This window comes from Alligator sinensis, unplaced genomic scaffold, assembly GCF_000455745.1.
Source record: "Alligator sinensis unplaced genomic scaffold, ASM45574v1 scaffold402_1, whole genome shotgun sequence".
In the NCBI taxonomy this organism is placed as follows: domain Eukaryota; kingdom Metazoa; phylum Chordata; order Crocodylia; family Alligatoridae; genus Alligator; species Alligator sinensis.
The window spans coordinates 690,149-714,086 of NW_005842089.1; the positions used below are offsets into that span (position 1 = coordinate 690,149).

Sequence of the window (23,938 nt, forward strand, 5' to 3'; positions counted from 1 at the left end):
GGGAGGAAGGCAAGGGGACAGCAGGCTGTGGCCACCCCAACAGGTCTCGTCTTCCCCCAGCCCAAGTGCCCAAAAGGAGTCAGGCCGTGTTTTGTGCTCGAATTGCCAGCCTGAAATAACACAGCAGGCAAGATCATCCCGGTCAGCCTGTTTATCCAGCGGTGGGAGGACACAGGGGTGGCTGAGGTCACGCTGCATGACGGCCCCTCAGGGACTATATGCTGCTTTTCCAGGGAAGAAAAAGCAGCTGTTGTGTCCAAAGGCAGCACAATGCCAATTGGGACGTTTGTGCCACAGTACCAAGCTGGGCCTGTCTGTCTGGGGTATAAGCATGGCAGAAGCTGGTTCCTGGACCTCCTTCAAGCCCCCTTCTCCTGCATGTAGGGGAAGTTAGGGCATGTCCATCGTGGACCAGGAGCCAGCACTCCTGGGGTCTACTGCCCTCTTGGCCATCCACTCTTTGGTTGGGCACGTAACTGCTCCCAACCGGCCTGCTGCCACCATTAGGACAGAGATGGATGCACAGGGGAGATGGAGGGCTCATTAGTTAGTGGCTGCTAAGCCTTGCAGTCCTTTGAGGCAGGCATGACTTACAGGAGCTTTCTCCTTGCAGCAAATGGAGCTGCTTTTCACAGGCCCCTCTTTGCCCATAACCCTCTCGGCCCAAGCCAGAGCCAAGCAGGCTCTGCACCTGGGCCACGTTCAGGGAAACATCTGTCACAGCAGCATCCGGCTGAGCAGGGACAATACGCCGGCACTAGCCAGGGTCCCTCGGTGGGGCACATGCAAGCAGCGTGCATGGCTGTTTCCACAAGCCAAGAGCAACACATGCTGAGCCAGTTTCTCTCTGTTGGTCTGGCTCAGCTGCGCACAGGCTGGGCTGCACCGGGCCTGCTACAGTGGATTTATCTGCTTTCATGTTTGCTCAAAACAGCCCTGCTGGGCAGGGATGTCACCAGTGCCCCCAGCTCAGCATCAAAGTGCCCCATCTGGCGACACCGGTGCCTCCATAAAATTGAAGGCCTCTTGTTTGCTCCTGAAGTGCAAAACCCACCAGGAAGGTGCTGTGCCACAGCTAGCTGCGAGCCTACTCCTCGACAGGGCACGCACACCCAGCTGGTAGAAGCGGGTGCCCAGCAGGCATGTGCAATTCCTGCCTGCCCTAAAGTCAGGGCTCAACCCCATTCTGCCCAGTGCTTAGGCATGCTGAGCTGCTGGTGTGCAGCTCCCTCCTGGCCCCTGGGCTCTCAGGGGCTCCAGCCACTAGCAATGGTACAGGCACAGACAGCAGCAGACTCAGAGCCTCCGCAGAGAAAGTGCAGGCTCTGCTGGGCAGTGAGATTGGACAGGGGGGATGGCAAGGGTGAAGTCCCACCAGAAGCAGCCCCAATCAGCCATGTTCAAGTCGGCTGGTGGGGAAACAGAGCCCCCCCCACGACCCCCTCCGCTATCTCCACCTGTGCTGAATGTCTGCATTGGCCAAAGCTTTGGGGCCAGCAGCCTAGTGCTCCTTTGTGCCCAGACAGAACATGGCCCGTCACAGTGCTGCCGTGCCAATGCAGCTCATCCCCCGTGAGATGAGAGCGCTCGGGTCTCTACGGCACTGCCTCTTTGCTGGGACAACCAAGGAGTACCTGGTGCCAACTGCGTGTGGGTCCTAGGAGGAGGAGGACTCCAGCTGTTGGGGAGGGATGGAGTTGCCAGGGTGGCTACTGGAAAGTGCAGGCTGGTGATGGAGACCACTTCAACACACAGTCCCCTCCTGTGCATCTTCCTCTCCTTCCCAGGGAAAGGCAGGCAGATCACGCTTTGCCAGTGCATCTTGACTCCGCTGCAGGAGGACACCACTTGCTCTTCTGGTCACCCGGAGCTGGCATCTGACCATCAACCCGGGCACTGGGGTTGGAACCAGGCACCTCGCACTGGTGTGAAGCAGATGCTGCTCTCATGCTATGGAGGGCAATGCAAGTCTTGCTATCAGAGATGATAGCCTCCTGCATTCATCTCCAAACAGGATCACTGTGGGCAGGAGCTGGCCATTTGGTCTGGCAAACATGACCGAGCAACTGTTCAAACTGCCCCTTATGCCTCCTCCCTGACCACGTTCCTCCCTCCATTGGCATCTGCCCGGTAGGGATGGCCCTATTTGTGCCGAGGAGACCCCCAACGGTTCTCTCAGACCGGGGCAGGGGGATCTGCTCTCACCTGCAGACGGGAACAGGGCTCCCCTAGCAGGGCGCTGTGTCTGGTTTGGTGCCATGCTAAAGGCTACCTGCCACAAAAGGTTTTGCTAAAGAGACTGAAGGAATTTCCCCCCAGGTCAGACCGGCCAGGACTGGGGGACACAAGGGGATTTGGTCTCATGCTCTGTGACTGGTGCGTGACGGGTGGGAGCGGGTAGTTTCTGGATAGGATGCAATGGGCTGAGAGGCCTCTTCCAGGCCTATGTCCTTCACGCCAGGTAAATCATCCCGGGGAAAAGGTAACTTTGGCTGTGCCTGGGCTCAGCGGCTCCCTCGAGCGCTCCTCTGGCAGGCTGATCATTAACTCGGGGCTCTGCGTGGGCAGCACGGTTGAATCTGCGAGGGCCTTTTCCTCCTCCACCTCTGCTGCTCTGTCCTACCCGGGTTGTGCCTGGGGTGGAGCCGGGAGCTCCACTGACTCATGCACATGGAGAGGGCACGTGGTCAGCAATGTTCCCGGAAGCCCTGCGTGGGCACCGCAGTGGCACAGCCTGGACACACGGGTAGCAGCTGGGGATGCTGATGGCATGTGCACCGCTCCCCTCCTCTGGCTGCTATCAGGACAGCCCGCTTTGCCAGGCCCTGTACAGCTCACCACAGAGCGAGTCCATCTTTGCCTACCTGTGCTTTGGAAAGATTCGGATTTCTCTCCCAGTGGGCATCATAGAGGCTTTATCACAGTTTCATGTAGCGTAAGCCCAGAAGAGACTTGTCTATCACAGACCATTACATTTCCTCCAGATTCCTCTGCAGCATGGCCAGAGACCTGCATCAGATCAAAGCATGTCAGTCCCCAGGACTCTGGAGTGTTGCATGTCATGGGCAGAGACCAGGGGAGATGGAGGTGGCCCCTGTCCCCTGAGGCTCTTGCATTGCCAAGGAACTGATGAGGTGGGATATGCCCAGAGGGTCCCAGCAGGAGCACAGCAGTCTGTCCAGTGTGTCGCGGAGGAAGGCAAACCCTCCCCACCGTCCCTGCCTGTCAGACTTGAAGGAAAATTCCTTCCCTGGATCCAGTGATTAGCATGACCCTGAACAAGACAAGAGAAAGCAGCTTCTTCCAACCAGCTCAGAAAGCTGAGCCTTCCCGTCTGGTGCCCTCCAGCTGCAGCCACTCTCTCCTGCTTCAGAGAAGGATGGAAAAAAATCCAGCTTCCACCTGGCCAATTGTGCACTGGAGGGGAAGAGAAAATTCCTTGCTGACCCCTGGAGGGAAACAGCTGTAGCCCTGAAGCTGAAATCTGATGCTCCTTATTAATGCAGAGTGCAAAGGCATTTTATGAGCGTGTTGAGGGCCAGCCCCATCGAGCAAGTGGACGAACAGGAAGGTTCCTTGTACCACGGATTCAAAGGAAAAGCCAACCCCTTGCATAGAGAGTTTCTCCCAAGGCCTGGATGAAAGCAGAGCTTTTAAGTATAGACTTAAAACAGGGGTCAGCAATGTTTCTGGGCAAAAACACCTGCAACCTCAACTGGTGCCAAAAACACTTGCAATCTTGACTTGCACAGATGGCAGGGGAGAGCAACCTCGACTTGCCAGGGGTGGATGGCAGGGGAGTTGCGAGGGGCCCAGTCCTTGTTGTTGCAGTGCAGCCCTGGCCCCTTCCCCGCCATCCGCCCCGAGGCACACATGCCAAACAAAATGCCTTTGCATGCCACACTCTGGCACATGTGCCGGGGGTTGCCTACCCGATCTAAAATTTTTCTTACAGACTTCAGGTGGCACTGAGTGCCCCTTCACCCTTCCCAGGGGCTGGGTGAGGGGTCTGCATCTTACGTCAAGGTTCAAAGTACCTAAGAATATTCTTCTGCCACTGGCTCTTGTCCTGCCTTAGTCAGGAAGGTTGAAAAGTCCCCTGTGACCAGGTCCCCGTTTTAGGCACAACTTCCCAGACACCATGACTAAGCCAGCACTCAGCCTTCTCCTTGGATAAGCTGGGGAAGCTGAGCTCTGCAAGCCAGTCACAAGGCTGGGGCACCATCCCCTGGATCTTTTCAGTAGCCTCTATTCAAACTTTCTCCCAGGTTTCCACCTCCTGCAGTTGTGGACCCCTGACATCCAGCCACTGGAGGGATGCTTGGACAGCTCAAGCTTCATAACTGCTGGGGCCCCTGAACTGGCCGTGGGTCCCCATTGCATTACACTGATACAAAGCGCTCGTGCTCCATTTACCACAGCTTTGCAGGGGCCCCAAACAGCCTTCATCTCCACCGGCTAGATGCAACCAGTTACCAGCATTGCCTGTAAGGGCATAGCCAGCTCCCTGCTTCCCATCCATCCGAGGATCTCCAGAGCCCTCTGTGCCACAGCACTGCTCTGAGCGCCCAGGTGACCCCCAGTGACCTGACTCCTTCCCCACGGCACTGTTTCCCAAGACAGGAGTGTCCCACCCTGTCACGATGACCTCCACTCTTCATGCATGCAGGCACTTGTACTGGGCTGCATTCAAATGCAGTGTGCTGGACTGTGGCTGTTTAACCAGGTGACTCAGCTCACCACCCTCCTCAGGGTCCACAGTCCCACCAGTCTTCACGTCATCTGCAGATTTGACCAGCCAAGATCTGCTCTCATTGCCTGGAGCACTGATAACACAATTGGACAGCTTGAAAAACCGCTCCTTAGCTGCCCTGGAAACAGCTCCACTCATTAACCTTGCCCGTTAGCACCTACGTTTTGAGATCTGTCAGTGAACCAGTCCTAATCCAGCCAACCTGCTAATTCCATACCTCACAAGTTTTTTAATCAAATGTCATGTGGTCCCAAACCAGATGCCTCAGAGGAATCCATCGTGCTCCATCAACCAGACCTGAAATCCTGCCAAAAGACGATGGGTTTGACAAGACCTAACCATCCAGGAAACCGTGCTGACTGATCTCAACTGTATTTGTAGCCTTATTATTTGCTGATCAAGTCTGAACTCAACCACTGCATTATTGTACTTGGGCCTGATATCAGGCTAGCCAGGCTGCATTTCCTGGCATCATGCTTTTTAAAATCTTTTTAACTATTGGACCCCCTGGGCAGTCCTCTAGCCCTCAGGAACTCCTTCAGTTTTCCAGGGTTTGTTCAAAATTAACACTAGCAGTGCTGTTAACTCTTCAGCCAGTTCCTTTAAAGCTCCTGGGTATATTATTGGGGCTTGGTGATTTACAAGGGTTTAATTTTAGCAGACACTGCTTCACATCCTTCTGTGCTACAGATGGTAAACTGATTCTTCATCAACAGCCCTGTATAAGCAGGACACACCTTCCTGCTTCCTTCCGAATTCAGAACAGAAATAGTTATCAAACATTTCTGCCTTTTCTACACTGCCATTTACAACTTGACTGTCTGCCTCTAGCAATGAGCTGATACTTTGAGTAAATGGGAAAGTTTTGTCCCTTATTGTTTAAAAGAACTACTTCTTATCATTGTTAACTTTATTGTGCTTTGATATTTCATCAAATCCTTCAGCTTCCTTTATCGGCCACCTACAACTTGCAACTTATACCCCATGTCATTTACTTCCCTTCTATCGGCCTTTTTTTATATTCATTTTTAGGCTTGATTGTCCTTCTCAGCTCAGCTTTTAAATTAAGCTGTGGTTTCTTTTTCCAAGTCTGTGGATTATTGTTTTTAGGAAATCCAGGAGGAGACCCTTAAACAATTTCTGGTTTTCATGATCACTTCCACTTTAAACTTACATTCCCGGCCATTTATATCAATAATTGCTTTTAAGCAGGGGAAGCTGGCTATTTCAAGTACCAGATAAACCATATATAATCAGTAATATGCTTTTATGTGTATTATATACAGACAGTTAGACAGATAAGTAGGTAGATGACCATTCCTTGAGCACAATATATATCTATTTCATGGTTGCTGTCTAATTCTGTTTGTACCTCTGGACCACTAGGATCAGAACAAGCGCCCATGTTTAGCTACTGGTATTTGCTCACGGTGGCTTTGTGTTCATCCTTTCCCTTTGTGGTTGGTGTAAAGCCCTCTTGGATCCCCTGAATAATCTGTCACCCAAGAACCTGGCACTGGAGCACCAGGCCAGAGCTCAGGACTCCTGGAGTCCTGCCACTGGCTTCTGGGTGACCTTGGGAGAGTCACTTCACCTCCCTGAGATTTGGCTTCCCCAACTTTTTTTTTGCAACAAGGCCACACCACCACTGGCTCATCTCCAGCTGGCAGCCCACTAGAAACCCCAGGTCCTTCTCTGCACAACTGCAAACCAGCCACACTTCCCCAGGCTGCACTTGTGCGTGCGATTGTTCCATCCCAAGCGCAGGACTCTGCACTCGTCCTTATCCAATTGCATTTGATTCATTTCAGACCATCTTTCCCCTTTCCCAAGGTCTTTCGGCATCCTGATCCTACCCACCAGAGTCTGCAACTCCCCCCAGCCTGGGGCCACCGGCACGTTTGCTAACAGCGCGCTCAGTCCCATCCGCCATATCAGTGAAGAAGATAGCAGGCAGTACTGGAGCCGGGACAACTCATGGGAACCCAGCTTAAATCTCCTCCCAAGCAGACATGAAGCCATTGATGACTATTGCTCGAGCACAACGATTGGACCCATTAGTAGTTTCACCTCAAGCAGGCACTTGGGTGCAGTTTTTTTCCATGTCAGGATCAAGGAAGCAGAATGCCTTTCTTCTATCTCTGCAGCACAGCAAGGGGTTGGCACAGCTGCAAAGTCATGGCCAAGCCCTGCTGTCCTGGGCATGGGTACCTGGAGAAAGGGAGCCAGGGCTACACCCACCAGGTCTGTCCTGGCCAGGGGCTGCGCTAGTCAACGGTGCCACCTGCTGTTCTGCCCGAAGAACAACTCCTCTGGACCAGCCCTGCTTGGGCCGTGGATAAAAGCTAGTGCGAGGGTACCTGGAAGGGGCAGAATTTGCTCAATCTGTTGGATTTTGGCAAATAAGGACATGCTGTAGCAGTCCCTCCCCTACCTCCTTAGTTCTCAGCCCCTCCCAAGGTTAGCCTTGATTTTTATTTATTTTTTGTTTTAAGGAAAAATGTTCATGTTCCAACTCAAATGGAGAAGCGCAGGCTCGGGGGTGACCTGGTGGCAGCCTGTAAGTACATGAGGGGTGTGCATCGGGGTCTGGGGGAACGCCTGTTTGCTAGAGCACCCCAGGGGATGACAAGGTCCAATGGTCACAAACTCCTCCAAGACCGTCTTGGGCTGGATATAAGGAAAAATCTTCTTTACCGTCTGAGCCCCCAAGGCCTGGAACAAGCTCCCCCCAGAAGTGGTGCAAGCACCTACTCTAGATACTTTTGAGAAACATTTGGATATTTACCTTGCTGGGATCATTTGACCCCAGCTAACTTCCTGCCCCTGGTGCAGGGGGCTGGACCCGATCATCTTACAAGGTCCCTTCCAGCCCTGATGTCTATAACATCAGCCAAATCCGTGAGTCAGACAAGAACCAAATGTGGCCGTGGCCCTACTACCGGCCAACATCCTCCACCCCCACCTGGGGCTTCAGATGCTTCCAAGTCCTTTGGCAGGCATCCTACGTGCAGGCCCAAGCCCAGAGGCTTGGGGTTTGGATGCCCCTGAGTTTTGCTTGTCCTAGGCAGGAGTCTCTCATTGCCATTAAGTCGGCGTATAGCCGGGATCTTCCCACTGGAAGTGGGAGACTGAATATATGCCTTACCTCCATCAAGGTACTACCCCCTGCCAAAAAAGTGGTTTTCCCCTACCAGTAGGAAAATCACCTTAATAATCATGGTCTTTCCCTTTCCAGGTAAGTACAGTCACAGGTTTTGGAAGTGGTTTGTGATGGGTTGATACTGACCTGACACAGGTGCGTTCACACATCCCCGCCAACCACTCAGGGTTACATCAGTGCCACGCAACAGTACTCAGACCATGTGTGACATTTCTCCAGCCTACTTACGCAAGGAAAAATGTATGAACTACTAAGCAGGTGCAGAGTGAATATAACTATTTTACATGTGTTCTCCAAATGGTTATAAATGTCATGTATACACGCACATACAAACACACACACAGGTCAAGCCCAGGACACCTAACAGGTTGACTACAACTCTGGGACAAGCACTACAGTTGACCATCCTGAACCTCTAGGATATTTCAATTGTCAATCGCCGGTTTGTGCCCGAGCGTGGTCAGCCGTAGAGTTTCATAGATGGTAGGGTGGGAAGGGACCTGAGCAGGTCATTAAGTCCAACCCCCTGCCATGGCAGGAAAGAGTACTGGGGTCAAATGACCCTGGCCAGGTGTTCATCCAGCCTTCTCTTAAAGCCCCCCAGGGTAGGAGCCAGCACCACTTCTCTTGGAAGTTGGTTCCAGGTCCCAGCCACCCTGACAGTGAAGTAGCGCCTCCTGATGTCTAGCCTGAATCTACCCTCTGCCAGCTTGTGACCGTTATTACTTGTCACTCCTGGTAGTGCTCGGGGGAACAGGCACTCCCCCAATGCCTGCTGGTCCCCCCTGACTAGTTTGTAAATGGTCACTAGATCCCCCCTCAGCCTTCTCTTGTGGAGGCTGAACAGGTTCAGGTCTTTTAGCCTCTCCTCATAGGGCCTGCCCTGCTGCCCCCGATCATGCAAATCTAGCCGCATGATCCAAGTCCCAGCATGAATGTCACTGTGCTCCATTTTGAGTCTGTCAGGGGCATCCACAGCCTGCTTGGCCAATGATACAGTGTACGGTGGATGTGCACTTATGAATCATCATGCGGATGAATCATTACAGGGAAGAAGGTCACCCAGGGCAGATGCCAGCTAGGCATGGAACGCGCTTGTGGCAGAGAGCAACCGGGGCCGTGTTCGAAGGGAACTGCCGAGACTTTTGCAACTTGCTCCTGCTAGCAGCTCCCACAGCCACGTGATCTGCATCCCTCAGTCCTTATATCCCCGCCTGCCCTCATCCCCACGAAGCCTGAGTGCAGCTGAGAGCCAAGCCAGCAATGGAACCTGCTTCTGACCACGCACATCGCAAACTCCCCTTAGCACCGAGCAACAACTGGGGACAGGCAGAATATTGGGGCTGACCAAAGTCCCCATTGTCCCCCTCCCAGCAGCGAAGCAGAGGAGGGAACTATTTCCAGAGTGAAGCAAATACTCCCCTTTGGCCACTTAAATGCATGCATCACCCAGCAAGTACCCAGTGACCTGGGTGGGGTGAGCAGAGCCCACTGAGAATTAGCGGGTAAAGGAATGAGTCTGTGCTGCTGCTGTGGGCCGGAGACACCTGGGCTGTGGCTGCACCTTGCCATTTCTAGTTTCAACCCTGCTGCTCCCCACTCTGTCCAGCCACCAGGCCTTTTCACGTTGCAAAGCCAGGCCTCCCTCAGCAAGGCAGAAGGCCCCGTCTGGACACGAGCTCCAGAGACACCAAGTGGCTGGGGAAAGGGTGTGAAGATGGGTGAAAAATCCAACAGGATGGCTGTCTACTTCAGGCGGTGGCATTTCCTTTGTGGGACACTCGAGCAGAGCCTGAACAGGGCGGGGGCTGGGCCAGGTGGAGATGGCCGTGAGGCAGCTGACCACCCCCAGCGCCAAGGCACAGAGGAGAACCAGCGTGCAGACAGTGCCATAGCAATGAAGTTTGGCGCCCGGGGCAAAGCCCACAGCGGCAACCTGCCCTCACCCTGCACCCAGATCTGGGGGGCACACACCCTCCTATGCGTGCCCAGGAGTGCACGCAGCCGCAGCAGGAGTTGCCCTCTCCCCATCGCCGCGCCCCCAAAATGAGCCGCTCGTGGCTCCATCCTACGCCCTACCTTGGCTGGGCAGTGCCTTTTGACATCCCTTCGCTTTGATGCCCATGGCAGTCGCCCCACTCCCCACCTTGCCCTTTGCTACGGCACTGTGTGCAGAAGAGCACATTGAGATGTGCTCAAATGGATACACATGTGCATCTGGGCCTGTTGTGCTGGCTGTCTACATGATTGGGGCAGGGGGTCACGTACGCGGGAGGAGCTGCTGTGTGTGCATGGGGGGGGAGGAGTGGGGGTTACTTTTAGGAATTTGGGCTGAAGGCAGCCTGCCAGGCTCCTGCTCAGAGAGAAGAAAATCTGTGCAGAGTACCTCTCACTTCCTCCTTGAGGGCTCAGGAGGGTGGGAACTGTGACTTGCTGGCTGCTATTTACAGCCAGCTTTAAAACCTCAGTCACTGAAAGGGAGGAAAAGGGGGAGGAGTACACCCCTGCCCCCTGCGCCCTCTAGTCATTCAGCAGAACAACTCTTCGTGGGGAATCGGCCCAGCTCTAGCTCCCGCCATGGGGGCATCTGGAAAAGCAGGAGCTGCTGGAAAAGGAGCTGTGGGGTCCTGTGCCTCTGCTCTCTGGGGTCCCAGCTGTGAGAGGCCACGACAGGCAGGAGGCCTGGGCCTTGCCTGCTAGTGCTGAAGAAAACAGCAGCTTCCAGTGACCCCCTGACTCCAGGAGCTGGGGATTGAAGGGAAAATACTGAATAGCACCAGAATTGCAGTAATAACCTGAGTGGGGGCAGCACAGGGACTGCCCAGCAGTAAAGTCCCACCAGGCCCCTGCTTGCCCTCCTGGTAGGCCTGCAAAGGGTCTTGATTTTTTGCTTGTCTGAGACCCCATTTTCCCCCCAAGCCCCCGTCCCACAATCCATGTCCATTGCCCAGCTGCCGTGAATATGCGCAAAGCCACAAGACAGCCTCCCATGGGGAGCACTGCATGCCTGCGGGCACTGGGAGGGGGCCATCGGGCAGTCTCTCCTGGGACAGCAATCCATCTTTCCTCTTCGCCCCTAAACGCGCAATCCCAAAGCCTCCTCTGGCATCCATCAGGCCAGCGCTAAGTCCCGTCAGCCTCTGCGAGAGCTGGAGCAAGGCCTGCCAGCGCCCGTCTCCAGACTGCAGGGCTGGAAGCTTCAGCATGGGGCAGAGTCAGGCCTCACCGCCCAGCTGGGACCACATTTCTAAGCATTGGGACCTGGTTTCCCGTCAGCCTTGTTGCCTGCAGTGGATGTAACTGAGGGAAGAAAGCAAAACCTCAGCCCGCTCTTTTCAGTTGAGTCAGAAAATGAAAATTCTTATTAAAGGAGCAGCCAGTCCCTGGGGGCAGGACACCACAGCTCCCACCTGGGACCGTGTTACGGCCCCCGAAACCCTACGGCTGGGGCCGAGGAGAGCACCGGCCCCCCGGGCAGCTCAGGGCAGCAGGAACTGGTCGCAAATGGACTCAACATCTGCTCTGCTGCTCTGCTTTCTGCTCCCTGCCCTACCTGCCAATGTGCTGCCTCTCCTCGCCAGTCTGCTACGTGCCACACACGGAGTCTCCGCGCTCGTTCTCTTTGCTTCGCCTGGGGGACGAAGTTGGGACAGTTTCCAGAACAAGGCTGCTGCAACGAGAAACCACCTGTTGTCTGCCCCAGAGCTTGTAGACAAAAGCAGAGAGCTGCCCCGCAAGCAGCCAGGCGGGAGGAGATGCCTCAGAGTGGGTAGAAGGGCAAGGCCTTGTATTACACAGCCCAAGGCAACTCACCACGCTCGGGGACAGCTGCCTGTAGGTGCAGAAATGCCACTGTCTCTCTCAACCACCTTCCCCAACACCCCATCTGAGAGGCTGTAGCAGCCATCCAGGCACAGGCAGCCCCACACCCACCAGCAGGCATCGAAGCCTTGCTCCCCGAATCAAGAGCCGGTGCAAAGTTACCCAGATGGCACCAACCGGGAGGCACACGAGGCAGAGAGGAGATGGAGCGCTTGGCTGCTAACGCCAGGGCTGCGCGCCAGCCATGAGAGCAAGCCCCAAGTGCTGAGGTCAGGTGCAGAGCAGGGGGTTAAACAGAGTGGAAAAAACCAACCTTGTTCTCCCCGCAGGTGGTTCTGAGAAAGCAAGATGTTGTGCAGTCTCCCCGCTCCCCAGCCCTGGTCTGCAGACAAAGTCTGAGACACAGCTGTCTGCACTGAGTCACTTCTGAGAAGGACCCTGGCTGCCCGCGTGAAGGAAGAGCTGGGGCAGAATAGCCAAGGCCAGCAGGACCCGAGAGCCAGAGGGCTTGTTCCTAGTCAGTGTCCAATGGGCATTCACGCGACCAAGTGCCAGGCAGGAGGGGCTTCCCCAGGTGGGCGAAGCACTTGGCAGGTGTGATGCCTGGAAAAGCAAAATGCAAAGCCTTGAGTCTGACTTCAGAGAAGAGAAGCTGGCTGAGCCTGGTGCAATTGGTTCTGATTAACGCAGAGGAATTTGGTCCCCTGGATGTCAGGGACTGCAGGCCAGCCCCTCTGCTGGGTGGACCGTGCTTACACATTGCCCTGACACCCCCAGTGCGAGTTGCAGACCACCACAGCATGGTCTGCATGAAGGACGGGTTTTTAAACACGTAGCCATGGTGTCGATGGAAACACAGGGCCGGAGGGGTCACATTTATGCTTCATCACAGACTTGCCCGTTAGACTCCTTCCATGGACATGGGAAAACCAGAGGGTTTGGCAGCTCCCAGCAGCGCCAACATCACCTGCTCTCTGAAAATCAAGCCATGCAGTTCAGGTTTCATCAATCACCTGAGACGGCAACTCTGGGGTCACAGCTTGGCTGGTCACCTTGGTGAAGCGGCAAGGAGAACAGAGCTGAAAGCTCTGCAGAGCTGGAGATGCTAAGGCAGAGGAGGAGAAGCAGTAGATAACCGTGAGGGCATCGGACCTGGGACAGGGGCATTTAGAGGAGCGTGAGTGTGTCAGTACAGACGTGGGCTCAGCCTGCCACTCCTCTGGACTGAATCACACCCCCAGGAGGGAACAAAGGGTAGCAGATACCTCAGTTTCCCCACTGGTCATTTAATGGGGCAATGTAGATGTCTCAACATCTAGATCTACCCCAGTGAGGGGGAAAGATAAAGGGAGAGCGAAACTCCACAACAGCCCATAGCCCAGGGGTTTGGCCATTTATTTAGCAGATGGAAGAGCCAGCTGCAAGTCCCTGCTCTGAGCCCAGCAGAGTGGATCAGGCGAGGGAGCCCTGCCCAGTTTCCTCCCATCCCTCCACCAGAAAATCCCTCCATCCTGGCTCTGAGAAGCCTCGCAACTAAACGCTGATGGACATTTCCCCTTCTTTTCCCATGGGAGGCATCGGGTGTAGTGAATCAGGATTTTCTGAAGAAGTCAAGTGTTGCCCTTTCTGGCCAACTTCTCTGTTTCAGAAGCGCGTTACGTGGCTGAGTCAAGGGAGATGATGACGTGGGGTATGGTTTAAGATCTCTTCCTTCCATTCAGGCCGGGACTCTGGCAGGCCAGAGCAGCATCCTGGAGCGATTATCTGGAGCTTCCTCACATGCTCTTTACAACAACTGTGGTAGCAATTAGCACCCCAAATTCATCAGGGGTGCAGCACGTGGTCCAGGGCATACTGGGACAAAGGAGTGTTTCATATCTGATGACAGCAGAGTCGTACTGGAATGGGTGCACGAGACCAACCAGTGCTTGACCTCCCTTTTGAGTCTTAGGACGAGGCTACCCTAGATGTTCTTTGGTTGACGGTTTTCCACCATTGCTAGGAATCCCCTTACTGCAACAGCGCTCCAGACAAGCTGCGGATGCAACCAGCATAGTAAAAAACACTCCTACAGTCACCCTTTGACTAGTGTTGGATGATGTGATAGTCTTCACCATACAGTGCATCCCCTGCTGCAGTGGCTGGTGCCTTCTCTCCTCTAAGGGCCAGATGTCCAGGTGAGCACAATCAGGACTGGTTAGGAGCGAGGGCTCAGTGTCGGTAGACATGCAAACGATGAAGTGTCAGCATATGCGCTCCACAACACGTACTTTAGTTCCCGGGTTTTGTAGCACTGATAAAACTTCCCATGCATTGAAAATGGCTTCCTTTGGCAGCTCTTTCCATCAACGCTTAATGGGCTTAATTAGGGCTCACATCTCCTTGTTAAGCACCAAAGTAAGTGGCATCTTGGATTCCGAGTTCTTTTGAAAATCTGGCTGCAATTGCAGGCACTGATTACTTGACAGTCTGGTGCCCCCAGGCAAAGCAAAGAGAACGAGCGCAGAGACTCCGTGTGTGGCACACAGCAGACTGGGGAGGACAGGCAGCACACTGGCAGGTAGGGCAGGGAACAAAAAGCAGAGCAGCAGATCAGGCTGAGAGCACATGGCAGGAAGCAGAAAAAAACCCAACACATGGGATAAGGGCAAGAGGTTGGATGGACACTCGGGGAGGGTGCGGGACTAATTTGTGGCACACCGGCTGAAAAAGCACAGCGAGAATTTCCCCCACCACCACTGCTCAGCCATTCCCTAAAAGAAAGTCTCATAAAAAGAAAAAATAATTAGCTCCCAATGAAGGGGCATCAGTGCACAGACAGACAGACCCCACAGAGACATCATGCTAGCACAAGTCTCCCCAAGAATTTGGTCTGATCCATTTGAGATGTTTTCCACGTGCATTGACCAATCTCCGCAAGGACGCAGACCACCTGTAGGAGCCTAAGTTCATGGCTGACATTGCCTGTTGTCACTGTTTGTCTTGCAGAAGCATGAGGTTTTTGCCACCAGGCCTTGTCTGACCCACCATCCACAAGTCAATACAATTTGTGGGAGTATAACTTGCACGAAAGGATCATTTGCATTAAGCATCAATGGGGAGAAACCCCAGGAAGCACGTGGCCCAGGCTCTAATCAAATCGAACTCTAATAATAAACCGCCTGAGTAATGAGCAGGCTCAGAGACCAGGGTCACAGTGAGATGGCAGAAGCTGAGGTAGACTAAACTCCGCCAGGAGGCTAAACGTGAGTTACCTGCTTGATTTTTCCTGTATTGGGCAGCATGGGACGGGGCTGGGCTCCAGTAGGACTGGGAATGGAAGAGGACCCAGGGATGACCTGCGGGGCTATGTGCTTGGCAAGATCACAGGAGGTCTCAAGGTGCAGTCTGTCCCACTTTGCAGCTCACCATCTTACAGCCCTGGGCAGGATCCTAGAAAGAACGTGCCGTGCGGTCACAGCGAGGTGCCCCGAGGGATGGAGGGGGGACACCGTTCTCACTACTTCTCAGGCTGCAGGAACCAAAGACAACCCAGGGCTCAGCTCTCTCTGCCCTCTATCTGCTCTCCTCACAAGGGAGGAATGGCATCACCCCAGCGTTGTGCTCAGCCCCGATGCCAGGGGGATGCTCAGGCCCACGTGCTGTTGGTGTCTCTTGTGGATGATCCAGTGCCCAGTGAGCTCAAGGGGACTTGGCTGGAAGAGGACAGAGGGGGAGACCAGGGAGGTGGGACACCTGGGCTCCAGCCCCAGCTCTACTCATAGAGAAGGACAAAGCACTTCAGAGGTCAAGAGCGGCTGCTGGTTGCTGTGGTCGAACCACCGAGTCGAAAGCTGCCGTACAGAGTCAACCATGTAGCAGGTTTCTGGAACCACGAGTTCTTGCAGGGGGGGGGGGAGAAGGGGGTTGTGATGCTGGAGCTCATAGGCACTGGGAAGGGGTGGGATGCTGAACTCCCCGGCTAGGCTGCAAACTGAAAGCCCCAGCTGGGTGACCAGGCGGGATAAACAAGCCGCTGTTCGGCTGCTGCTGAACAAGCCACTTCAGAGAGAAAAGACCAGACAGAGATTCCCCCATCTCCCACGGAACGACAGGGCAAGCTGGGGGCTTGGCTTTAGAGACTGGCAGCTGGGCTCAGCCACAGGCTCATGGGTTCATGTCCCAAGGAGAGGCCTCATTTCTGGTTTGGTCTTAGACCTGGTACAGTCATGTTCACGCATGCAGCCCCACGTGGTGCTGTGCTCACGGTCAAGACAGCTGGCTTCTCAGCCAGGCTCAGGGACCAGCTCCCACGTGGTGGAGTCCAGCCAGCACAGCTCATGGTGTTAGTCTCATGGAGTCCAAACTCCTCCCCGGGGACCATCTTGTCACAGCACCTAGCAGATGCTAAATGCGAACAATGGTGGTTGCAGGGAAGTACAGGAAGTCCGATTCACACCCTCCCTACCCACCCATCCCCTTACGCAGTGCATTGCACAGGCACCATCGACAGGGAGAGACTTGACCCCTTAAATGGGGGCAACTATTGGGACTTAGCCCAGCCTCATCACACCAGGGGCCTCATACACCTGAGGAGGGGCTGCTCCTCAGGGAGTGGCAGGACAGGACCCCAAGGTGCTCAGCTGCGGGGTGCTGGCCTCCTGGGAGCCTGTGAGTGTGAAAGAAAGGGTAGTATGGCCTTGTCACTACTGCAAGTCCAGGGGTGTTAGGGGAACCCCGTCCTGCCGGGTTGGCCCTGGAGGGGGCTGTTTGGCAACGCCGAGGGGTCTGATGTTAGACGCTCCAGGCAGATCCCCAGCCACAAGTTTCCCCTTTGCTTCGTCCCCTGGAAAAGCCAGCATGGACAAGGCTTTTGTATTCAAGTGCTCCCTGGTGCTCCACTGACAAAGTGCCTGGTGTCTGCCCCATCCTTTCAGTGTGAAGTTGTCAACCCTTCGCTGGACTGCCCTGTCCTTTTTTGCCACTTTTAACCTCAGTCACATCCAGTGGAAAGCTGGGAGCCCTCCAGGGCCACAGGCATGCTGCAAAAGCTTTGCTGGCTAAGAGAGACGCTGGCCCTGCTGTGTGTAAGGGGCATACATGGGCTCCTGGTGCTGTCTGTCCTCATGGCAAGGTGCTGCGGTGGTAGACAGGACAGTGCCCCGCAGGGAGAAGCCCAGGGCTTACAGCCATGGTCCTTGCTCTGTTACTGTGGCATGTCCGTGCCAGTGTGCGGCCAGGTCTGAGCCAAGGGTGTGCAGTGCTCAAGGAGAGGGTTTCATGCAGGCTGGGTTTTGCCAGCTTCTCTCACACGTATGCGGGGCCGTGCAGTGTCCTCTGGATACTGCAGGCAAGCCCTGTCCACAGAACCGGAGAGGCCACATGCCAGGGACCCATGGCTCACAGCAAGGGGAAGGGGCAAAGCAAAACCAGAGCTCACTAATGCCCAGGAAGCCGCTATTCATCTCCCTGAAAAGAGCCTCATTTACAAGGTGCTGTGCATTAAAAAGTCCAGCAGCTTGCTGTACTGCTCACTGAGAGCAAGGCCATAGCCCGGTCTTGGGCACCTCTTGCAGCCATTGCTGTCCCCACTTTTCCCCGGCTCGTCTCTCCCTGTGCACCATCTTCTTGACAGGCCCTCGGTCGCCGGAGTTTCCATTTCACGGGGTGTGTTTGACACTTCCCCAAAGGGGTTTTGTTCTGAGTCAGGCAGGAATAAATCTGGGTGAAAACGTCAATAGAACAGGAGGTTTTTTTTCTGAAATTGACGTTTTTCAGAAATCCCATTTCAAAACAGCGATGATGCCCTGCAGATGTCAGCATCATTTCAGAGCATGCCTTCCCGGGGGGATTTCCATGGGCTCCGCTAGGAGGTCAGGGAAGACTGTGCTTTGGTAGAGACCGGCAGCAAAAAAAAGCCCTGCCTCAAGCAAACCCTTCTAGCCACACTTACCTCCGTCTCCCCAGCTGCTCCCCCTGTACCGTTCCCTTCCGCTACATACCAACTCCTGTGTCTCTGAGCCCTGATCAGGATGGGATGGCAGCAGCTGCAGTGTGAACTGGGTAGTCCTCCCCAGTGATACAACTTGGACAGTCCTACGGAGAACAAATAAAAGGGTTGGGAGTCTAGTCCCTCCATTTAACTCTGTGGTGATCCACATTCAGGGACCTCAGTGGTGCCTAGACTGACACTGGTCAGGGCCACACAAGCTTCCCCAAGGAAGTGGGTCAGTGCCCATGACCCAGGCAGCTCCCTAGCAGAGGCCAGGGTTGCCGGCTCTGGGACATCTCCCTATCTTCTTTTCCCTTCTGTTTTGCAGACGTCCCTTTGCTGGGTGCAAGGCAGGAGGCCATGAATAATTGCACAGATCAGCAGTACTGGGACAAGCTCCTGTGCCAATGCACCTCCTGCCGGCTTGTTTGCAAAGGGTCCACAGTCGAGCGATGCACTGCCTTCTGTGGTGAGTGCTCGGGGAGCCAACTGGCCGGGCTTGCAGACTGGCCGTGGGCACTGGAGAGGTCGGGCACTTACCCCAGGGACACTGCTGCGCGATGCAGACTGGAGTGAAAGGCTCCGAGGAGTCTCAGCCCTTTGTATTGTGCCAGTGGCTTTGTCCTGCAGAGGATGGGGCCAAAAACGCCGTGAAAAATAGCAGCTCTGAAGGAGCAGGTGGGGCTAGGGCTGGGGCTGGCCTGGGAAGTAGACTCAGGCAAAGTTCTCAGATAACTCTAGCCCAGGTTTTCAAGACAGCAATGAGACAAAACTTCGCAGGAAGCACAATCCCCCTTCCTCCCTCCCAGCCATGCCCCTTCCACTACAGGCCGGGGCTTACTGCAGCCTCTGACTGCTCTCCCCTACAAGAGCCCCAAAGGGAGGAGTCTGCAGGGCAGAGACGTGGCTGTAGGGTCCTTGGGTCCAGTCCTCTCCTGAGAAACCTGCCTCTGAGCATGAGAACAGGGAGCTGGCAGCCACAGAGGCAGTGCGGAGCTGGGCCAGGAGATCACCAGAGCCCGTGTCTGGATGGAGTCTCTCAGGGGTGTGGGGATAACACTAATAACCAGAGCCCGGGGGGTCTCGGACCTGGCAGCTTGCTGAGGTTACCACTGGCAAAAGGGCTCTGTTACTAAAACCTGCCTTGTCCAGCGTGGCAGGGTCCTGCCAACAGCCAGCTGCCACATGGCACATGCCTGCCCCTGCATCTCCAGCTGTGTGGCAGGGCTGACGCGCGCCCTGGGCAGGCACCAGCTGCAGCAGGCAGGGCAGGGTACTGGAGTGCCTGCACGTGCCTTCCGCCAGCTGCCGGGCAGTGGCAGGAGCTCTGCTCTCTCTTGCAGAGGTGAGCGACGGCAGGCTGCAGGGAGGGCTCTGGCTGCCCCGGGGCAGCTCTGGGAGAAGGTTGCGCTGGTGGGGTGGTGCAGGACTCTCCCCGGCCACTCTCTTCTTGCTCTGTTAAACCATTCCCTTTCCCAGCGATTCAGCCCGTGGCTGAAGACCACAACAAGGGATCTGGTCCCTGAGACTGGAGAGTAGGAGCTAGGTCCTCCAAAGTCCAGAGTGAGGATGAGGTATCCCAAGGTTTTAAACATGAGCCTTCCTTTGTCCTTCTGCCACTGGCGGGCTCAGGCTGGACTTAAACAAAAGGCAGAGGCCATCTTATCTTCACCTGGCGCCAGGGCTGGGCCTCAGGTGGGAGGAACCAGCAGGCACCAGGGTAACTTTTCAAGAGTTGGCAGTGCTCGTGCTGCTCAGAGCATGCTGCCTCCGACCAGCAGAGCTGGGCTCCAGCATCGCAGGAGCTCCTCTTGCGACGGGCTCAGCAGAGCGTGTTTGTCTCCCTCCCGCCTGCAGCCTCCATGGAATGCAGCGAGCGCGCCGGCTCCTACTACGACGCCCTCCTGAGAAAATGCATCAGCTGCTTTGACATCTGCGGGCGGCACCCCATCCAGTGCATCTCCTTCTGCGAGAGCGGTGAGGCTGCCGCCAGCCCTGGCCATGCTCTGGGCTCTGTTGGGTGGAGGTGGGGGTGCCAGGGGCTGTACCCAGGCAGGCTTTGCTGGTGTCTGCCAGCCTGGGTGGGAGTGACAGGGGCAACCCCACTGGGAGGTGGGTGCATGAAGAGTCCTTGCAGGTCTCACCCAGGGGGAGAGAGGGGCTGGCTCTGATATGATTACTGCAAACCGCAATGCCTCTAATCACTTCCACACCCTCCCTGCATCTGCTTCGGACCCCTCCAAGCACCAGCGCAATTTAGCCCCTCTTGCCCAGTGCTGGGAAGCGCTGATGTGCTGCTTGTCCCAATGACTTTCAGATAAGCTGGTAACTACCTCATCCGCTGTGGTTGCTGTGGAGCGGAGGCCATGCAGTGACCAGGACCAGTGGCTTGTGCTCTACCTGCTGCTGGGCCTCTGCCTCTGCATCCTCATCTGCTCTTTGCTGCTGGGCTGGACCCACTTCAGGAGGAAGGGGGAAGTGGTCTCCTGCCAACCAGGCCCCGGGCCATGCCACAAGAGAGAGGATTCATCCAAAGGTACATGCCAGCTGCTGGAGGGCAGGGGGACATTGTGGCAGAGTCCAAGGGCAAAACAGGGCACAGCTGAAGCCTGATACAGGCAGGTAGCAAAGGGCTGGCTCTTGCACCACATCTGGGGTGGGTGGAGGATACAGGTGCTCTAACTACATCTGCTCCTAATGCCAGCATGAGGTCTTGGACATAGACTTACAGCCAGGAGGGACCCTTAATGCTCCTCTGAGCTCCTACGTAACACAAGCCAGAGAACTGCCCCCAGCACTGTGCTCAGGGACATTTGCTATGACAGCAGTCCAGGAGCTTGACTGTGAATCCCAGATTGCAGATACCTGGGAGGGCAGCACCAGAGGGGGAAGCACTGGCCTGGGGCCACCAGCTTGGGATTCAAATCCTGGACTCCCTGTGTGATGTCAGGCACGTCACAGTGTTTAGATGCCTTTCCTCGCAGCACATATCCCATCTCCCTGGGTTCCTGTACGGAGGCTCCAATAATACAGCACTGAGGGCCATGCCAGCACGCAGATCTGGGGCTAACCCTGGGCTCTGATGCTCAGTTCTGGCCCAGACACAGACTTTCTGGACCTCAGTTGTTCCTGTGCCAGCCTTCAAGATCTCTGGCTCTCTCCTGGAGCCCTTTGCTCTGCTAATCACTATTAAGGGAGCTATTTGCACAGGGCATGGCCTAATCATCAGCGTTCAATGAATGAGGTGCAACAAAAACCTCTTGAGAGAGTCAAGGAGGTGGTTTGTGGCTCACCTTGGAGAACAACCAGGGAAACCCCACCAAAGATGAGCAATTACATGTTCAGGCTCCCACCCCCCCATAGTTGATGCATGTGCCTGACACAAATGCTGCCACAGCTCAGTGTGCAGCAGGCTCACACATGGCCTGGTGCTGCCGTAATCAGGTGAGTATTGCCCTTTGCTCTGCTACTGCCCTAAGCACACAAAGCTTTCAAGCACTTTATACAAACATTAATAGATTGAGCTGCGCCACCCAGGTGAGGTCCGTGTTATAGCTGGGCATTAAAGATTCAGAGACGTTTAATCCTGTGGTAAAGACTCCAGGGGTAAGACAACCTCAGCCCCCAGGCTGCGAGCTCCAAGTTCTCCTCCCCAGGAAATCCAGCCCATGGTTCTGCAGCAGCCCAATGGTTAGGCAATGGCAGTGACTGATGTGTGCCTGGTTGGCACTGCTGGCTTCTCCTTCTGGTGGCTGGCACCGGCTGGCCGACAGCTGGTCCCGTCCCAGGGATGAGGAGTTGTAAAGAACAAGTCTGTCTCTTCCTTTCTAATTAAGCAGCCAGGCAGCCATCAAGAGCCTGAGCTCTAATAATGGTAGCAATCCCGTTTGCTCAGTCTGGGCAGCTCGCAGGAGGACTAGCATTTACTTGGCAGGGACCCAGCTGAACAATGGCTTCTTGGTCCCTTGTAGCAGGCCGGATGGGGCAGCTGCTCCATCTGCCCAGCTCCCAGGGCCTTCAAAGGCAGAGCCAGGTGCTGAGTGGTGGCCATGCCAGGCCCCACAGCTCCGGCTGAGCTGCGAGCAGGCTTGTTTGCAGGAACATGGGGTCTTGCTTTGAACCCCGCCCCTGCAAAGCACCACGGTAGCTCCTGGGGGCCTGTGCCCTCACAGGGCAGGAATGTCCCTGTCCTGAGAACCAGGCTGCAGAGAGAAAGCTTGTGCCAAGTAAAGCCACTGCAGAGGTAAGGAAGGGGATGAGACTACGACAGACTCGCAAAGTCACGGTGTTTTTGGAGACTGGCCAATGCAGGACTTAGATGGCCCAGGTTCAACTCCCTACTCTGCCAGACTCCCTGGTGTGACCTTGGGCAAGTCACTTAGTTTCCCTGTGCCCCCATTCCCTGGCTGCAGCCAAAGGGAGGGAGAAGCAGAGCACTCATGCTGGGGGCCCGAGGGGGAGAGGATGGTGATTCTCGCTCTCACAGGCTGCAAACACACCACGAAGCCTGCCGTGGCCTGGGCCAAGCAGAAGTTGATGCCCCAGGACGAGCTTTGTTCACCCCACCAGCACAGAGGGGCTCTGCTGGGTCCTAGGCTGTTCCCACAGTGCCAGGTCCTCCTTTCCAGCTGTTCACTCGGTTTCCTATACAGCTTTTGCCTTGTGGTGCTCTTCCATGCAGGCAGCAGCTTTAGGGCTGCTCTACACATGGTGGGGCGGGCAGGGGGCCCAAGGTTGCAGAAGGGAGGGGAGGAAGCCACAAGTCCCCCTCTGACTCCAGAGGCGGCAGCCGCAGCCAGACATGACATGACTTATTGTTCCCTGTCCTATGTTTGCAGATCGTTTAGTGGAAGCGGGAAGCGCTGGAGATGGATTTGCTGGAAGCAGGATACCAGAGCCAGTGGAGACCTGTGGCTTCTGCTTTCCTGAGCAAGGGGCTGCCACACAGGAGACCAGCCCGTGTCACAGTAGCTTCTACCATCTAGGAGCAAGGGCTGCTGTCCCTGCCCCTGAGGACGGCCACTTCAAAATTATATGCTCTCCATCGCAAGAGAAGACGCTCACGGCATGAACTCAGAGTCGGGCTTCTGTGTGGTCGCCAACAGCCTAACTGCTGGGAAGAAAGCTACTTGCCCTTAATTTCTGCCCTGTTTCCAATAAGCACCACTATACCTTGCCTGCCCATCAGTCACACTCCCTTTCGTACTATGGAGTGGGACGGGCAGCCCATCACTGCTATTCTCCACAATGGAAATAAAAGTCTCATGATTAGACTCAGGAAACCTCTTGCTTCCTTTCCCATTTGGCAGCCTCCATCTGCTTGTGGGTCAAGCGAATCAATCTTTCAGTGCGGCTCCTTCTTCAGGCACCCATGTCACAGGTACTGCCCCTTGGCCTCTGCAAACGAAGGACGAGGGACTGCTAGGGACCCCGCTCATCAGTCAGGCAGTAGGGAGCAAGCTGAGCAGCTCCTAATTCACAGGCGGGGAGGAACAGGAGAGACTTTGCTTGGTTTGGGGCTGGCCCTGCAGGGGAAGAGCTACTTTTTTGCCAGCGTAGGGCAAAGCAGTGAGGGTCTTCCTCCCCTCCAGACGGGGCCTCTTGGTGGGGGGGGACATGGCCCACACAGCCAGGCTCCCTTCGGCAGGATTTTCAGTGGCCCACAGACCAATGGTGACCAGGGACAATCACATCCCTGCATACTTCCACCCCTGAGCCCACGGCCATCAGTGTACCAGCAGAAAGTTCCTTATCCCCAGCCAGTCACTGGTACACTGTAGTGCTTGACATTTCCATCCCTGTTCTGCATGAGACGCCTCCACACCTTGAAAACTTTGCCAAGGCTTGAAGCATATAGAGATTTTTAAAAGTTCTATTTTAAAATAGCTTTAAATGTCTCAAACTGTCGTCTTCTAGTTACAGATCACTTTTTCTGGCCTTTCTCTTCCTCCAGCCTCCAACCATTATTGCCTTCTGGGCTGGGGTCCAAACTTCAATAGAAGCCAATCATTCTGGTTAAAGAAAATTCAGTAATGCTGTCTTTACAACGCATGGATGGTATTTGGCAGGATCCCAAGAAGCCAGTGATGGCCACACGGGCTGTGCTGACCAGAGCAGCGCGTCTTGTAGCTTCAACAGAAGCATCTTGGAAGCAGAGGAAGCTCAGTAAGGAACGGGGCAGGGAGGGGAGCCCGGCCGTCAGGTCAGGAGCTCCATTTCCAGTATGCTG

General features: G+C 55.2%; 1 protein-coding gene across 2 annotated transcripts; it reads left to right on the forward strand.

Moving 5' to 3' along the window:
• The first annotated feature begins 14,926 nt into the window (after positions 1–14,926).
• On the forward strand, positions 14,927–22,977 carry TNFRSF13B (TNF receptor superfamily member 13B). 2 transcript variants are annotated; one of them, XM_006023971.2, is made up of 5 exons: positions 14,947–14,983; positions 18,038–18,178; positions 19,567–19,686; positions 20,027–20,245; positions 22,548–22,977. In XM_006023971.2, the coding sequence occupies exons 2-5, from the start codon at positions 18,070–18,072 to the stop codon at positions 22,778–22,780; spliced, it is 681 nt and encodes a 226-aa protein (XP_006024033.1). In that variant the 5' UTR covers positions 14,947–14,983; positions 18,038–18,069; the 3' UTR covers positions 22,781–22,977. The 2 variants fall into 2 exon arrangements, with proteins under 2 accessions (XP_025060377.1, XP_006024033.1); XM_025204592.1 differs by lacking the exon at positions 18,038–18,178 and having other exon boundaries at positions 14,927–14,983.
• Positions 22,978–23,938: the final 961 nt, after the last annotated feature.

Bases quoted from the DNA above. Each gene is read 5' to 3' on its own strand.
- TNFRSF13B (XM_006023971.2), top strand. From the start codon at position 18,070: ATGAATAATTGCACAGATCAGCAGTACTGGGACAAGCTCCTGTGCCAA. The intron at 18,179-19,566 runs GTGAGTGCTCGG...TCCCGCCTGCAG, and splicing joins GCGATGCACTGCCTTCTGTG to CCTCCATGGAATGCAGCGAG. The intron at 20,246-22,547 runs GTACATGCCAGC...CTATGTTTGCAG, and splicing joins GAGAGAGGATTCATCCAAAG to ATCGTTTAGTGGAAGCGGGA.